Here is a 17,577-nt window from a genome sequence, read left to right as displayed (position 1 = left end):
CCCGTTGTTAGGAGCCCGGCCGGAAGTGGCGCGCATCTTCCGCGCCGACGGGAAATTTCTCATGGACTTTCACTGCCCCACGGCGCCAAAAGGAGAACGGGAGCAGAAACTGCGCATGCGCGCGACAAGCGAGGGCTAGGAACAGCCAGTTCTTTTATTCCTTTCCTCTGTTAAACTTTCTAACTTCTCAGAGACCGAGGGAAGGGCTGAGGTTTGAGTCCAGCTTCGGGAAGAAAGACCTAGATGGGCCCGTAGACCCTGGGAGGTAGGGGCTCCTCTCCCCACGACTTATTCCGAATGCATCCTGAGGGTGACAAGGGAAGGGTAGGAGCTGTCAGGTGAAGACAAAGGGAAAGCTTGGGGTCTGGTCTGTCAGTCCCGGGTGCCGCAGACCCCTTGAAAAACCAGGCCACCAAACATTAAAGGGGCAGAGACGCCACGCTGTCAGAGAAGAGAGAAGGCCGCCCGGAGCCGGAAAACTTTTATTTGCTGTGCATTCAAAGGGCACCTCATGCTATTACACTAGTCCACAGTTTGTGCTGGTGACCAATCAGCCTCAGCTCTGTCCCTGCTGCTGTCGCTGCTGATTGTTTTCCTCTTCTTCCTGGCCCTCTGGTGGGGGCGGGGGCGGCTCCTCCAGTCCTGAGGAGGTCGCCAGGAGCTCCCCGGTGGACCCCGCCAGGCGGAAGACCACGGGGATCTGGGCCAGGCCTGGGTTGGTCTCCTGCAAGCCCTGGATCCACCTGGCCAGCGTGGCCTGGTCGTGGGCACCCGCCACGCATATGGCGAAGACAGGGCCTTCCTCCACTGTTGGGAGAAACAGGCGCTCAGAGTTTGTGCCGTGGGGATTGGAGCAGCGCCCCCGTGCCTGCACCCCTTCCGGGCCACAGGCGGATGTTTCTTGCGCATTCAAGCCTTTGCACAAGATATCCCCTCTGTCTGGACTGCCAATCCCATGCTTCACCTAAGTGATGCCTTCTGGTTCTTTGACATTCCACCAGGAAGTCCTCCCCACACCCCACCTGAAGCTTGGTGCTCCTCCCCTTAGGCCCCAAGAATATAACTTGACTTGCCTGTTCCCCCACTGGCCAGAGCTGCCTAAGGGCAAGGACTGAGCCTGTCCTGGTCACACTCGGTAGCCAGCACAGAGGTGTTCCATGACCCACGGCTGACAGGCCTGGAGCCCCTGGGGAGCGAGGTGTGTGTGTGTGTGTGTGTGTGTGTGTGTGTGTACGTACTTGGGCATCTGCTGGGTCTGCATGTGGCGACTGGGCTAGGTCTCAGCCTGGGTGCCAGCTTTCCACCCCAGAGGCCTCACCTCACTGATGTTTGGTGCCCATCCCAGCTGTACCTTTATGGATGTCAAACTTGTAGTCATCCCAGCCGCTCCTCCCATAGTCCAGGTCCAGCTGCATCGGGTAGTAGAGATTCCATTCCTCTGGAATTTCCTCCGCTTCCTACCCGGGGAAGGGGGTGCAGGCAGTCAGAGGCCCAGGAACTCGCAGCCAGCTGAAGCCTATCCCCCCACACCAGGGGCTATCCCTCCCTTCCCCTTCCCCCCTGCACCTCTGAGATCTCACATGAGCCCTCAGGGTGGTGCCAGCCCACCCCCACCTCACACACACTCATGCCCCCCACTCAAGCTTTGGGCTCTCACCCTCTCCTCCGGGGGCAGCAAGTCAGCTCTGAGGATGTGATAATAGACACATTTGTCTCGGAGCCACAGGGAGAAGGGGCCCTCAACGAAGATAGGCCGGGCTGGGTTGTGGTGGGCCAGGGCAGCCTGCTGATCAGGGGTCTGGATGCCTGGTATGGAGACACACGTGCCCAGGGAGCCCTGGCTGAGGGGCTCTACCCGAAGGCCCACGGAGCCCACCCAGCAGGCCTGGGGAGAACCCAGCCACCCCAGGCCAGAGCCTTACCTACAATGTGGGACTCAGTGGCATCTGCCGCACCTGTGGAGTCTTTGGCAGAAGGCATCTGCAAGGAGGAGCAGGGGTGGAAGGAAGCTTGTGGGCCCCAGCCCCTACAGGGGAGCTGGGGAGAGAAATGGGGAGCGGGAGGTTCCGGCAAATTCAGGGCTCCTCTCAGCCTCCTGTCGACTCAAGCCCACCCCTTCTTCATTTCTATCCACTTTGGCAAGAGCTGCTGACATTGAAGATGGGCACACAGAGGGGACCCTGGCGCCCGCCTACCTGCGCTAAAATCCACTCTGCCACAGGCTGTGTGACTGTGGCTCAGCCAACATACCTGGATGCTTCCGTTTCTCCAGATGCAAAATGGGGATGACAGCACTTAATTCGGAAGGTCCCAAAATGCTGAGAACAGGGCCTGGCACGTACTAAGGGCTCTGTGCTTGTGACGGTTTAAAAAGAGAAACAATTTCACATGCACAGTGTGCTCCTGAGGAGACACAGGAAGCAAATCAGGGTTTGCCTCTGCAGAAAAGTGGGAGGAAAGGAAATCCCTTTTATATCTTTTTGATTTTACATACTGCCGTGATTCAAAAAACCAGATGAAATTTAATTAAAAAAAAACAACAAAACAACGCATCTTGGGGTGCCTGGGTAACTCAGTCCCACCGACCACCTGACTTGATTTCAGCTCAGGTCATGATTTCATGGTTCTTGAGTTTGAGCCCTGCTTTGGGCTCTTCCCTTCTCTCTCTGCCCCTCCCCCACTCACATGCACCCGGGCGCGTGCGCACATTCTCTCTCTCAAAAAGTAAACTTAAAAAAAAAAATGCATCTATTCTTTGATTGAAATGTCTGAGAGCTTACAACTATTGCAACACATATCATCCATCCTTTCAAATTAAAAAGAACAGAGGTGAATCAATAGGTATGGACATAGAACAAGCTCCCAGCCATATTCTTAAATAAAAACAGCAAAAGTCAAGGTGCAGAACACGGGTAGAATGCTGCTTCATTGGAGAAACGTTTTTTTTTTTTTTTAGGTTTGTTTATTTATTTTGGGAGAGACTGAGACAGCATGAGTTGGGAGGGGCAGAAAGAGAGGGAGAGAATTCCAAGCACGGCCAGCACAGATCCCTACGTGGGGCTTGAACTCACAACTGTGAGATCACGATCTAAGCCGAAACCAAGAGTCGGAGGCTTAACTGACTGAGCCACTCCAGTGCTCCAGAGAAACATTTTTAAAGAAGTTTTTGGGGGAGGAGCGGGGTGAAGGGGAGGGAGGGAGACACAGTATATGTTTTGCTCCTGAGCCTTTTTACTGAAAAAAATAATTAGTCTGATTTTTTAATATGGATTTTTCATTTTAAATTTCACACGTGTTTCTTCTTTCTTTAGCATTTTGATTGTATATTTTTCTTTGTCTCGCACACTAAAAATCTTGGTTCCTATCAACAGTAGCACCTTTACTTATCCATCAAAATACACAGTTTGGATATTACTGCTAACCATAACGCTGTGGGACTTAAGCTTGGGATTTCTCTAGAGATTTGTGTGTTCTTAGAATAGATGCCACAGAGGATGGGCAGTTGGATAACTGACTCAGAAGAACTTTTTGTCTCAGTGGTTTTGCCATCAAGGAGATGTTTCGTCCGATCCCTTTTGTTTCTGTTTGTTGCCAGTATGGTGGTTCCCCCTCCTCCCCATTTCTTTGATTTTGTTTTAAATACGCTAAAACACCGGGGTGCCTGGGTGGCTCAGTCAGTTAAGCGTCTGACTTCCCTTCAGGTCATGATCTCACGGTTCGTGGGTTCGGTCCCCGCATCGGGCTCTGGGCTGACGGCTCGGAGCCCGGAGCCTGCTTCGGATTCTGTGTCTCCCTCTCTCTCTGCCCTTCCCCCGCTCGTGCTTTGTGTCTCTCTCTCAAGAATAAATAAACGTTAAAAAAAAATACACTAAAACATTTACATAGTTGGAATGTCGATCCATTTTAAACAGATGTCTCTCTTCCACTCCTGTTCTCTCTACCCCATCTCCTCTACCTGCCCAGAGATAATGATTTCTACCCATTTCAGACTTATCTTGGCATTACTTATTTTTGTGAAAATAGGCAAATCAATGTATGAACTTTTATTTCCTCTCTCTTCTCATGCTGAAGGGAGTTAACTGGACCACTGAACATACTTCAACCTTTCACTTGTGTTTTGTTTTGTTTTTTTTACCAACCTGACTGAGGTGTTATGATCTATGTAGACAATTCCCTCTTGATGGAGCTTGGATCGTTCCCATTTGAGATCTAGGCAGTGTTGGTGATCATTTTACCATGTTTTCAACCTTTCTGTACGTGCTTTTCATAATTAGGGGGAGAAAAGAATAAATACAAAGGCTAGATCGGCTTGCAAATGCACAGAATCTCTTTGGAAGGAGACACAGATGTGGTCACCTCTGGGGAAGGAGAGTGGGGACTGGGGACCAGGCCGTGGGAGAACTCTTCATCCTGTGTTCTCGAGTACCACTTGGCTTCTAAAGCTTTACTTTTCAAAAGGAAGACGTGAGTTAAAGAATACCTTTCCTCTGGAATATGCTCCAGGCCAAGTCTCTGTCCTTTCTCACCCAGACACCCCATCACCCACTCTCCTATTAACTGGGTCCTCTGCCCACCCAGCCCCACCCAGCCCCCATTCAACACCCATGTGGCCAAGCACCAGAGGATGCTTTCGAAACAGAAACCCCTTCCAGAACAGAGCTCCCGCCCCATCCTTCCTCTTCTTAAAACTTCTATGTGGCTCCCTCTTCACCAACAGGTCCAAACCACGCTCTTTAACCTGGTGCCCTCCTGGTCTCTTCTCCCCAACCCCGACCTCCTGCACTGGCCAAAGGAAGCTCTTTCTACATCTCCAGCAATTCCAGCTGCCCTCTGAACCCCAGCCCAGGCTGCTCCCTCTGCTCAGAATGCTCTCCTTGTCTCTTCTGTCCTGCCTGAGTGCAGCTCACCCTCACGTCCTCCAGGAAGCCCTCCGTGCTCCTTGCCCTTTCTGGGCTCCCAGAGCCCCCAGTGCTTCTCCATCTCAGAACCAGCAGCTCTGAGAGAAACTATCTGCTACCTGGGGTCAGCCTTCAGGACCACAGGATCCCCCCATGTGGTCTGGCATGAGTGGGGCCCCTAGAACACTGGTGTGTGTGTGTGTGTCTGTGTGTGGACTATTTCATTCAGTCATTCGGCAAACATCTGCTGAGCTCAGCTTTGTGCCGGACCCTGTGCTGAGCCTTAAGAGACACAGGGGAAACTGAGTCGTGGTGAATGAGCAACCAAGCCAAGCACCCAGTGTGCCTCTGCTAGGGTGGTCAGGAAGGAGATCCTGAGGAAGGGACAGCAGAGCCGAGACCTGAAGAACATGAAGTCCTGGGGACAAGTGTCCCTGGTAGAAAGAAGGGTGAGCACAAAAGCCTGAGAAGAAAACTGGCAGAAAGGAAGCTAGATGCCCAGAATACAGACCGTAGGGGGAGAGGGGCGGGAGAAGAGGTCAGAGGTCAAGCCGCCGGGAGGAGTGAGGGCCACGGGAATCTAGCAAGGGCTCAGCCCGCGGCTGTGGCCAAGGGTGCGAACAGGGGTGGATACCTGGTAAATGGTGACCCTGGCGCTGAGGTCGGGCTCCATGTGCCGCAGGCCCAACTTGGCCAGGTCCACGGGGTCCTGGGGCAGGTCCCGGGGCAGTGGGAAGGGGTTGATATTCTTGAAGCGGGAGAACCACAGCTTCATGCGCACGAACTTGAGCATGGGGTAACTTTTACGTCCAAATATCTGAATCAGTAGGAACTCGGTCTCCTTGTTGGGCATCACCCCTGTGTCGGACAGAAGCAGGCAGGGCCTCAGGGAGGGGGCAGGAAGGAGAAGGGGAGACAGAGACATGGAAGACGGAGAGGGCCAGAAGAGCCGGGACCAAGAGGGAATCATGAGGAGGGCCAGATGGAAAGAACCAGAGACAGGAAGAATTTAGTCAGGGAATTGACGGTGAGGGAGAAAAGAATCAGAATTTAAAGGAAAGGTCAGAGGGAGAGATGAAAGAGGAAAGAGACCAGAGACAGAGGAGAGATTGAGGGAGGGGGGAGGGGGCGCGAGCCAGCAAAACAGACCGGGGAAAGGCAAGTTGGAGCCATGGAGCGACGGAGGGGCCCACGTCCCGGGGGGAGAGCCCGCTGCCTGCCCCTGGGCCTGCTGGCCTCACCATGGTTCTCCATCTGTTCCAGGACAGCAATCCCGCACTCCTGCTGCCGTGGGTAGTGGATGAAGATTCTCTGGAAGATGCTTCGAGGCCGGAAGACCTCCTTGGGAAAGACGTCGAGCAGCAGGTTGTAGACGGCCAGGTCCCGCTCGACGCCGTACTCCCGCATCTTGCGCAGGGCCAGGTAGATGAAGTCGACGTGGCCCCGCTTGTGCACGTTATGCTGCCCGAAGGTCTGCACGGCCCGCACAAAGTTCGCCTTGTCCTGCGCCCCATCTGGTGCCTGCCTAAACAGCTCCTCGTGGGGTGCCAGGGCCCTGGTGGGTCCCCTTGGGGGCTTAGGTGGGGGAGGGACCAGCCAGGAGTCAGAGCTGTGGGTGGCTGCGCTGCAGTGGAGACCCCGCGGGGCCTGGAGGGACACCTGGGGACAGAGAAACCGCTGCTGGAATGTGGCCCCTCCCAGGGCCCCTGGGGGACTGCCGGGCCGGCTCTTTCCTGGGAAAGGTGCCAGCGGGCATCCCTCGGGGCCTCTGAGGCCGTGTGGTGCTGTGGTAACAAGTCCAAGATCAGGCACCATTACGAAGTGTGAGAAAACAATGGTAAAACCCCCACGGAGGCAGCTCAGCAATATTCGCCAGGATAACAACACACACCCTCGGATACAGCAATCCTGCGTCTGGTTTTTAAATCCTACAGCTACCCACCAACCTGTGCCCAATGACTTTTGTCTGTCCACCGTAGCAGGGGAAAGTGGCCCCGCCGTGCATCAGCAAGGAAATGGTTAAGCAAATGGCCATGAACCTGGACGAGGGGCACCTGCGTCTGTCAGACACACTGAGGAGGGTCTTGTGTGACCCAGAACGAGCCCCAGAGTATATATTATGAAAGCAAAGCAAGCAATGTTTGAAGTGGTGCGTTCAGTAGGGTCCCATAGGTATAAAGAAGCCTCACCCACTGACACACAAGGGATCTTCATTAGTTGTGGATTCCGTATTTGGAAATTTGCCTACTTGCTACATTGATTTGCAATCCCAACGCCGATACTCTCAGCACTTTCCTTGTCATTCACAGACACACACTGTACAGTGAGAAATCTGAGTCACCCAAGCCCGTTCATTCCCAGCTGAGATGGAATAAGGTGACGCTCAGCCTTCTGGATTCAGCCCTTGTATTCTCGACAAGCGTCCTGTTAGAGATTTACTTAGTGCACACTTTCCACATCTTCTGGTCGGTGCTGTTGCGGTTGAAAATGGCCCCCACGCATAGTACTGACGGGCCGTCCAGCGTTCCTACAGGCAAGAAGGCTCTGCTGTTCCTTACAGAGAAAATACCGTGTGGTAGATAAGCTACATTCAGGCTTGAGTTATAGTTCTGTCGGCGGTGAGTTCAACGTTAATGAGCCAACAATATATATTAAATAAGATGTCTTTAAACAGAAACGCACATCCAACAAGATACTGACTCGCTGATGAAACTGTGAGCAGAGGCTCACAAGAACCGACCCCACATTTCCCTGGAGGCGACAGTTCAGTATTTACTAGTTCAGTGTATGCGGCCACTTTGTCAAACATAACCCCGGTGGATAATGAGAATCAACTGTATGTATTTAATTTTTTTGCTCCTGTGAAATATATCTGGAAGGGAATGCGTGAAGTGGGGAACATCTCTTGCCTCGTGAGAGAGGGGAGCTAAGTGGGGTCATGGTGTAGCCTTAGAACTTTTTTTTTTTAATTAAAAAAACCTTTTTTTAAAAAATGTTTATTTATTTATAACAAAGAGAGAGACAGAGCATGAGCGGGAGAGGGGCAGAGAGAGAGGGAGACACAGAATCCGAAGCAGGCTCTAGGCTCTGAGCCATCAGCACAGAGCCCGATGCGGGCCTTGAACTCACAGGCTGCAAGATCATGACCTCAGCTGAAGTCGGACGCTCAACTGACTGAACCACCCAGGCGCCCCGGAACCTTTTGAATGTTGAACCAAATTGCCCGCTGTAACTAGCCGTATTGTCTATTCAAAAGATAGCTTTCAAAAACTTAAAAGAGAAAAGGCGGATCTTGGAGTCGGCAGGAATCTTGTCTTGCCTGTCCTCTGCTAGGTTATGACCACATCCCGCTTTACTGCTCAGGCCTCGGCTTCCCCTTCTGTTATGATGGTGTTTCTCTTGGGTCAAGAAGATCTTGTTCTCCAGAGTGAAGAATGGAGGCTACTGGGGACAGGGGAGATCCCTCCGCAACGTGAGACAGCAAACTACAGCCTGTGGGGCCAATATGGCCAACTGCCTGCTTTCGTCACTAAAGGTGGATTAGAATACAGCCACGCACATTTATTAAGTCTAGTCTGGGGCTGTGTTTGTGCTACAGGGGCAGAGCCAGGTAGTTCTAACAGAGACCGTGTGGCTTGCAAGGCCAAAAATACTTACTGCCTCAGTACAAAAATGTTCGCTAACCCATGTGTGGATGGCAACACCACCAAATTTCTGACTTGAAACGGAATTGAATGTTTAAATTACAATGGTTATACATACGGCATCTTTAAAAATATATGGCGAGGGGCGCCTGAGGGGCTCAGTCGGTTAAGGGTCTGACTCTTGATTTCGGCTCAGGTCATGATCTCACGATTTGGGAGATCGAGCCCAGTGGCAGGCTCCTTGCTGACGGCATGGAGCCTGCTTGGGATACTCTCTCTCCCTCGCTCTCTGCCCCTCCCCCACTCATGCTCTGTCTCTCTCTGTCTCAAAAATAAATAAACACATTAAAAAAATTTTTTTTTAAAAATCAGAAAGGAAGCGGGGCACCTGGGTGGCTCAGTCGGTTAGGCATCTGACTTCAGCTTGGGTCACACGGTTGGTGGGTTCGAGCCCCGCGTCGGGCTCGGGGCTGACAGCTCAGAGCCTGGAGCCTGCTTCTGTTTCTGTGTCTCCCTCTCTCTCTGACCTTCCCTGGCTCATGCTCTATCCCTCTCTCTCAAAAATAAATAAACATTGAAAGGAACCTCTAGAATGGCCAAAAGAAGGGGAGACAGTACCAATGAGATAAAAGCATAACAAAAAGCATAGCACGCGGCCTGGCCCAGAGGAAGTGCTCGGTAAGGGAGGTACAGGCATAGCTTGGAGATATCGAGGGTTTAGTTCCAGACTACAGCAATCAAGCAAGCGTCACAATAATAGGAGTCAAATCAATTTTTTGGCTTCCCGGTGCGCACGAAAGTTATGTTTACACTACACCATCGCCTATAAAGTGTGCAATACCACTAAGTCTGAAAAAAATGCACGTACCTTAAATAAAAAATACTTTATTGCTAAAAAATGCTAACCAGCGCCTGAGCTTCCGGCAAGTCGCTATCACTGATCCCAGATCAAATAGGATAATGATGAGTAAGTCTGGAATACTACAAGAATTACCAAAACAGGACACCGAGAACAAAGTGAGCAAATGCTGCCGGACAACGGCACCAACAAGCTTGCTCGACACGGGGTCGCCACAAACCCTCAATTTGTAAAAACAAACAAACAAAACCCAAAACCTCATTGTTTGTGAAGCACAACAGAACAAGGTCGGCGGCCGCCATCGCTGTGGTAGCCATCTATGCCCATTGACTGGCTTGGGCCATCTGGTCACCCCGGGAAGGGATGGAAGTTCAAGTTTCTGCCCAAATCTCAACAAGTGGATACAGGGGTTACCCACAGTCACCACCCACATCTACTTAGCTCACAAATCCTTATTTCCAAATTCAACTCCCTTACCCGCATGGGCACCAGCCCTTCTTAAAGTGAATTAAGGCGGGGTCAACTGGCCCTCAGAGCAGATAGGCCGGCCGGGGTGAGCAGACGACTGTTCAGCTGGTGGTTACCTGAGAGAAGGGGGGTCCCGTGACGGTGGCCCCGCAGATGACTCCGCAGCCCCGAGAGAGGCCCCGGGCCAGCAGGATGGCTTGGGCCCAGCTCATTGCCTCCGCTTGTCAGACAACCACCTGGCCGAGACAGAAAAGACAGCATCAGCCAACTAATGGAGAGGAGACCCCTTCTGGGCTGTGGCCGTGTTCCAGACTGCATGGCCAACTCACCAGCCCCACTGGTTTCTTCATCCACCGCACGGACTTACAATGGCTGTTACGATCAAGCGTCCCGATTTTCTTGGGCTAAACCTTTCACTGCCTTGGAATCTGTTCCTGCCATGGCCTGCCTCCCTACTGGATCACTCTTTCTTTTTAACAGCTTTATTCACGTATCATGTAGTTCAGCCTTTTCAAGTGTAAAATTCAATGGTTTTTTTTTAGTACATTCAGAGTTGTACAATCACCACTGCAATCTAATTTTACACCATTCTTGTCACCCCAAAAAGAAAACCTATACCCAATCGGCAGTCTCTCTTATTTCCCCTCATTACTCAACCCCAGGCAAGCACTAACCTTACTGTTTCTATAATTTGCCTATTCCGGGTAGTTTGTATAATACGACGCGTGCTCTTTTGTGGCTGACTTCTTTCACTTAGCATGTGTTTAAGGCTAACCATGTCGTAGCATGTAACAGACTTCATTTGTTTTGTCAAAAAATTCCATTATACAGATATAGCCATGTTTTATTTATCTATTCCTCAGTTGGTGGATAGTTGGGGTTGTTTTGACTTTTTGACTATTAGGACTAATGCTGCTATGAACACTTGGGTGGAAGTTTTGTGTGAAAAAGTGTTTACACGTCTCTTGGGTAGATACACAGAAGTCAAATTGCTGAGACATATGGTTAATTCTAACATTTTGAGGAACTACCAAACTGTTTTATTTTTTCATTTTAATTCTTTAAACTGGTTCCACACCCAATGTGGGACTTGAACTCACAACCCCACATCAAGAGGTGCATGCTCTACCAACTGACAGCCAGGCACACCCGCCAAACGATTTTCTAAAGTGGCTGCATCATTTTACATTCTTATGAGCAATATGTAAGAGTTCCAATTTCTCCACATCCCTGCCAATTCTTGTTGTCTTTTTGATTACAGACACACTAGTGAATGTGAAGTGATATCTCATGGTTGGATTTGCACTTCCTTAAAAAGCGATGTTGAACATTCTCTCATGCCCTTGTTGGCCGATGCGTATCTTCTTTGGAGAAATGTCTATTTAGATCCTTTGTACATTTAAAAAATTGGGTTACTTATCTTTTTATTATTGAGTTGTAAGAGTTCTTTATATATTCTGAATACTAGACCCTTGTGTTTTACAAATACTTTCTCCCATTCATTAGACTATTTTTCACTTTCTTGATGTTACTGTTTGCAGGACAAGTTTTTATTCCAATGATGTCCAATTTATGTTTTTCTTTTATAGCTGTGATCTTGATGTTATATCTAAAAAAAACCACTAAATTAAGGAGTGCCTGGGGGGGTTCAGTCGGTTGAGCGTCCGACTTCAGCCCAGGTCATAATCTCGCAGTTCTTGAGTTTGAGTCCCACGTTGGGCTCTGTGCTGACAGCTCAGAGCCTGGAGCTGCTTCAGATTCTGTGTCTCCCTCTCTCTGCCCCTTCCCTGCTCATTCTCTGTCTCTCAAAAATGAATAAACGTTAAAAAAAAAAAACCACTAAATTAAAACAAAAAACAAACAAAAAAAAACCCACTGCCTAGCCCAAGGTCATGAAGATTTACTCCCATGTTTTCTCTAAGAGTTTAATAGTTTTAGCTCTTACATTTAGTCCTGGGATCCACCTTGAATTAATTTTTCTGTATGGTGTGAAAAAGGGGTTCATTTCATGTGGATATCCAGTTGCCCTAGTACTATTTGTTGAAGAGACTATTCTATCTGTATTTCTGGGTCTTGGCATTCTTTTACTTTTTTAAATTAAGTTCTAAAATTTTAAGTCCAGTATAGTTAACATACAGTGTTATATTCATTTCAGCTGTACAATATAGTGATTGTACAATTCTATACATTACTCAATGCTCATCGTGGTAAGTGTACTTTTTGTCTTGGCATTCTTGCTGAAAATCAATTGACCATAAATGTAAGGGTTTAATTCTGGGCTCCCAATTCTATTGATCTATATTGAGTCTTAAGCCAGCACTACACTATTTTATTATAGTTTGTAAGTTTTAAAATCAGAAAGTGTAAGTCCTTCAACTTTGTACTTTTTTTTTTTTTTTACAAAGTTGTTTTGGCTATTCTGGGTCCCTTGCAATTACATATACATTTTAGAATCAGCTGTCAATGACTGCAAAAAGTCAGAGGGATTCTGATAGGAATTGTATTGAGTCTACAGATCAGTTTAGGGAATACTGGTATCTTAATAATATTAAGTCTTCTGATCCATGAACATGGGATACCTCTCCACTTATTTAGATCATCTTTAATTTCTTTCAACAGTGTTTTATAGTTTTCACTGTACGTGTCTTTTATTTATTTTGTTAAATTTATTCATATTTCATTCTTTATGAAGCTATTACACATGGGATTATTTTCTTAATTTCATTTCCACACTATTCAGTGCCAGTATGGCACTATATGTATGTCTATATTGGCATACTATTTTTATATGTTGATCTATCCTACAACCTTGCTGAACTCACTTATTAGTCCCAATAGCTTTTTATTGGATTCTTTTCTATATACAAGATCACATCATCAGCAAGTATAGTTTTATCTCTTCCTTTCCAAACTGGGTATCTTTTACTTCTTTTCCTTTCTCAAGTGCCCTTGCTGGAACCTCCAGTACAATGTTGAATGGAAGTGGCAAGAGTGGACATCCTTTTCTTATTCTTGATCTCAGGGGAAAAGTGTCCAGTCTTTTATCATTAAGTATGATGTGAGCTGTCTGTTTTTCATACATGGCCTTTATAAGGTTGAAGAAATTCCCTTCTATACCCAGATGTTGAATGCTTCTATCAGAAAGGATACTGGATTGGGGCGCCTGGGTGGCTCAGTCGGTTGAGCGTCTGACTTCAGCCCAGGTCATGATCTCGCGGTCCGTGGGTTCGAGCCCCGCATCGGGCTCTGTGCTGACAGCTCAGAGCCCGGAGCCTGTTTCAGATTCTGTGTCTCCCTCTCTCTCTGACCCTCCCCTGTTCATGCTCTGTCTCTCTCTGTCTCAAAAATAAATAAACATTAAAAAAAAATTAAAAAAAAAAAAAAAGAAAGGATACTGGATTTTGTGAAGTATGTTTTGTTGTGTCTACTGAAATAATCATGTAGTTTTTATCTTTTATTTTATTAATATGGTATATTTCATTAACTGATTTTCAGATTTTAAACTAATCTTGCTTTTATGGGATAAATTCCACTTGATCATGGTATATAATACTTTTTATATGTTGCTAAAATTTGGTTTGCTTGTTATTTTGTTGAGGATTTTTACATCCATATTCGTAAGAGATAGTGGTCTGTAGTTTTTAGTGTCTGTTTGATTTGGTATCAGGATAATGCTGACCTCATAAAATGAGATGGGAAATGTCTGGATCATTCTTATCACCATTTAAACTCTCTCTAACATCTCCCATTTTGACCTGAAGACTCCCTCCAGCCTCTGCTCCATATGTCTGCTCCCTTTACAGTAAAGTTTCTCCCCAGAGGTGTATACACATTATGCTTCCTCACTCTCTCCAACTTGGCTGCTGCCCCAACCACTCCACTAATACCATTTGTAAAGGCCCCTTTTGCATTTTGCACTTATGAAAGCCAATGATTATTTTTAAGGCTTCATTTTGCTCAATTTCTCAGAAACATACATCATGGGTGAGGCCCTCCTCCCACCTTTTTGACATGACCCACTTCCTTCTTTAAAGCTACAATGTCTGCAAACTTGAATGTGTAGATGAATCACTTAGGATCTTGTTAAAATGCAGATTTGGATTCAGCAAGTCTGGCGTAGAGCTAAAGATCCTATACATCCAACAAGCTTCCAAATGATGCTGATGTTGCTGGTGTGGGGACCACACTTTGAGTACTAAGACTGCAAAGAGTCCCACATTCTGAATTTGTCTGTCTGCTACCCTGAAGTGTCTTTCAACTTGTTCCCCTCTTCTCTGTATTCTTATAGGCAGCTTTAATGGTTCTCAAACTTTGTTCATATTAGAATCATCTTGGGGGCTTTTAAAAATTCCCATGCCCAGGCCATACACCAGATATAATAAATCAAAGTATCTAAAGGTAGGCATCAGCATTTTAAAGTACAGCAATGGGGACGCCTGGGTGGCTCAGTGGGTTGAGCACCCAGCTCTTGACTTCAGCTCAGGTCATGATCCCAGGGTCATAGATCAGCCGAGCTGGGCTCCACGCTGAGCACTCAGCATGGAGCCTGTCTGGGGTTCTCTCTCTCTCTCTCTCTCTCTCTCTCTCTCTCCCTCTCCCTCTCCCTCTATCCCCAACCCGCTCACGCTCTCTCTCTCTAAAATAAAAAATAAAATAAATAAAACACTCCGGTGACTCTAATATGCTGCTAAGATTGAGACCTTAATCTGAATCTTCACTACTCAAAGTGTGTTCCAGGGATCAGCTATATCAATATCATCATTTGGGAGCTCATTAGAAAAGCAAAATCTCGGGGCGCCTGGGTGGCTCAGTCGGTTGGACGTCCGACTTCGGCTCAGGTCATGATCTCATGGTCTGTGAGTTCGAGCCCCGCGTTGGGCTCTGTGCTGACAGCTCAGAGCCTGGAGCCTGTTTCGGATGCTGTGTCTCCCTCTCTCTCTGACCTTCCCCCGTTCATGCTCTGTCTCTCTCTGTCTCAAAAATGAATAAATGTTAAAAAAAAAAAAAAAGAAAAGCAAAATCTCAGCCCTAACCCAGATCTCCTGAGTCAGAATCCACATTTTAATAAGAGTCCAGGTTTCTCCTATGTGCGTTAAAGTCTGAAAAATGACAATCTATGTTCTGATGGATTCCAAACAGTTATTGCCAGTCCTGACCTCCAACCCCCATACCTAACTGCCATTCTGGCATGTACCCAACCATCTCCAACTTAATCTGCTCCAACGTGATATCCCTGCTTAAACGTGTTCCTCTCCACCCTAGCGAATGACACCACCATTCCTAGTCATTCGGGCCACACACCTAGAAGTCATTTCTGCATCCGCTATGTCCCTCATTGCCCCATTCAGTCCACCAAGTAGTTCTGATGAGTACGTCCAAGTCCGTCCCAAATACATCCATTTCTCTGCATCGGCAAGCCACCACCCCAATCCCATGATCTCTGTCCTTAAGGCCTACCCAACTTCCCCTCCAGTCATTTCTCCCCGCCATGGCCAGAGGGAGCTTTTTTTAAATGTAAACTAAATTCAGTGTTCTCTGCCTAAAAATCACTAGTGTTATATTACACAGATATTCAGATCTGTAAGTCTGAACCCCGTGGTGGGGTGTAGACAGGGTCTACCTCTCCAAACTCAACTCTTATCGCTCTAGCTCTCGCAGCTCTAGCTACGCTGTTTGTTAAACAAGCTAAGTTTATTCCAGTCTCAGAGCCTTTGCACTTGCTATTCCCCCTGTTTGGAAATTTCTTCTCCTAGATTCGTCCATAGCTGTCTCTGGTCGTGCCTGTCTATGTTCAAATGAGAGGGCTTCCTGGACCACAGCCCCACTCCCAATCCAAGCACCCATCACCCTGATGAATGCACTGTTAACAATTATTAGCATCTGAAATCACCTGTTCCCTGCATTTCTGACGTGTTTAATGTCTGGCTACCCCAGGAGATAGGGGATTTTTGTCTGTCTTCCTCATTGCTGTGTTTCCAGCACCTGGACAGTGCCTGGTACAAAGCAGGTGCCTAACAAGTATCAGTTGAATGGGGAGAAGAGCTAAATTGCTACAAAACATCTATGATCTGTAAATCTGAACGCCGTGGCGGGGTGTACCTACAGCAGCTCTGAGGCTGGCTGCCAGGATTCTGGGATCCTTGGGATAAACAGACGCGGGTCCGAATTCCAGCCTAGCTGCCAACTTCCGGCGTGACTTCGGGAGAGGCCCTTAACCTCTCTGAGCCTCGGCTGTCTCATCTGCAAAATAGGAGATTAGGGACGTGGGGAGGGTAGTATACAGAGATCGGCTTTTTCCAGCACGTCCCCGCCCCGCACCTCCAAAGGTCACGGTGCCCTGGCCCTGAAGCTGGGTCGCTCTGGGCTGTGCTCCCGTCCTGCCGGCCCAGAACCGGCCACCCCAGGACCCAGCAGTTTGCTCTCGCCTCCCCACGGGCGATCTACATACTCACGCGGCAAGCCGCGGACTCCAAGCCGGCTCGGTCGTGACTCTGGGCGCCGCCATTTTACCCAGAGAGCTTCCAGGTCAGGGGTCACCGGGGAGACAGCAAATCGAGAACACAGGTTTAGAGAGGTCCCGCCCAAAATGGAGGAGCACCAATAGGAAGACAGAAAGAACTTGGTCCCTCCTCACACCGAGCCAGACCCCACCCCTAACAGGGCAAGCCGCACCCCCATTAAGGCAGGGAAAGGAATGATTGGACCGATCCGGGCTGGGAGGCTGGACTTAGGCGGCCTGTGACTCCAGGTGGAGGCCCAGTTTTCCCACCTGAAATGTAGAGATAAAATATTGATGGTAGAAGTGATGTGGAGTCCTTCGTTTGTTCGCCTAACCTTTATTGAGCGCTTACCGTGTGCTAGGCGCAGTTTTAGTCGCTGAGGATACTGGGCTGATACATAGCAGTGAAGGAGACAAGTTTTGCTAATTAGCTCCCTGACTCTGGGCTACTGCTTAACTCATCTGTGCCTGGGTCATCTCACCCTGAAATGGGCCAGTTATAATAACCTCATGGGATTTCATATATATATATATATATATGAATTGTATATTCATATATATATATGAATTATATATATATGAATTATATATATGAATTATATATATTTATGAATTTTATATTTATGAATTTTATATTTATGAATTTTATATTTATGAATTTTATATTAATGAATTAGAGAGAGAGAGAGAGAGCGAGAGAGCGAGCTGCTGGGCATAGGCGGTACCTGGGGCGGAGACTTGGCCACAGGGCAATGACCACCCCAGCCCATTCCTATGGCGCCCCCTCCAGTGCAGCCTTCTGACTTGGTCTCGCACCAAAGGAGCTCCTGGGTGCTCAGCCAGCGCGTGCTCGTCAGCCTCGGGCTGTGATTTGGACTCAAGCAAATGCCTCCAGTGGGACTTCCGGTCGTGCGGGGACGGAGCCAGAAGGGAGGGGCGGGGCCAGGAGGGCGGGCACCTAACTTGCCCCTGTCTCCTCTCCCTCGCCATCAGCGCTCTCAGCAGGTACAACCTGCTTTCCCCGGAGACAGTCAACATCAACTGCACTCTGTAACAGAGTCAGCAGGCCCAGAGGGACGTTCTCCATTTCACTCTCACCCCACTCTACACTCCTGCGAGTGTGGGGAACTGGCAGCACAGGGGAGTGGGGTGGACACTGCTGTGGGTGACCAGGTGAGGAAGAGACCTCTTCCGGAAGGTTCTCAGATT

At 48.5% G+C, this 17,577-nt stretch overlaps 1 protein-coding gene across 4 annotated transcripts; it reads right to left on the bottom strand.

The window, feature by feature from the left end:
• Nucleotides 1-465: 465 nt before the first annotated feature.
• On the bottom strand, nt 466-16,479 carry ECSIT (ECSIT signaling integrator). Of its 4 annotated transcripts, none has more exons than XM_015082112.3 (9): nt 16,322-16,479; nt 15,969-16,109; nt 9,986-10,105; nt 6,140-6,557; nt 5,533-5,756; nt 1,923-1,980; nt 1,658-1,806; nt 1,352-1,457; nt 466-807 (listed from the first exon to the last, which is right to left on the bottom strand). In XM_015082112.3, the coding sequence occupies exons 3-9, from the start codon at nt 10,079-10,081 to the stop codon at nt 557-559; spliced, it is 1,302 nt and encodes a 433-aa protein (XP_014937598.3). In that variant the 5' UTR covers nt 10,082-10,105; nt 15,969-16,109; nt 16,322-16,479; the 3' UTR covers nt 466-556. The 4 variants fall into 4 exon arrangements, with proteins under 4 accessions (XP_014937598.3, XP_014937596.3, XP_014937597.3 ...); XM_015082110.3 differs by having other exon boundaries at nt 15,973-16,109; XM_015082111.3 differs by having other exon boundaries at nt 15,973-16,109; nt 16,318-16,409.
• Between the last annotated feature and the right edge of the window lie 1,098 nt (nt 16,480-17,577).

The sequence above is a fragment of the Acinonyx jubatus genome, chromosome A2, assembly GCF_027475565.1.
Source record: "Acinonyx jubatus isolate Ajub_Pintada_27869175 chromosome A2, VMU_Ajub_asm_v1.0, whole genome shotgun sequence".
In the NCBI taxonomy this organism is placed as follows: Eukaryota; Metazoa; Chordata; class Mammalia; order Carnivora; family Felidae; genus Acinonyx; species Acinonyx jubatus.
Note: the sequence above shows the minus strand (reverse complement) of the source record. Positions and strands in the feature narration are given on the sequence as shown.

Bases quoted from the DNA above. Each gene is read 5' to 3' on its own strand.
- ECSIT (XM_015082112.3), bottom strand. From the start codon at position 10,081: ATGAGCTGGGCCCAAGCCATCCTGCTGGCCCGGGGCCTCTCTCGGGGC. The intron at 5,757-6,139 runs GTGAGGCCAGCA...TGTCCGACACAG, and splicing joins GGAACAGATGGAGAACCATG to GGGTGATGCCCAACAAGGAG. The intron at 1,981-5,532 runs GTATCCACCCCT...TCCTCCTTGCAG, and splicing joins CCAGGGTCACCATTTACCAG to ATGCCTTCTGCCAAAGACTC.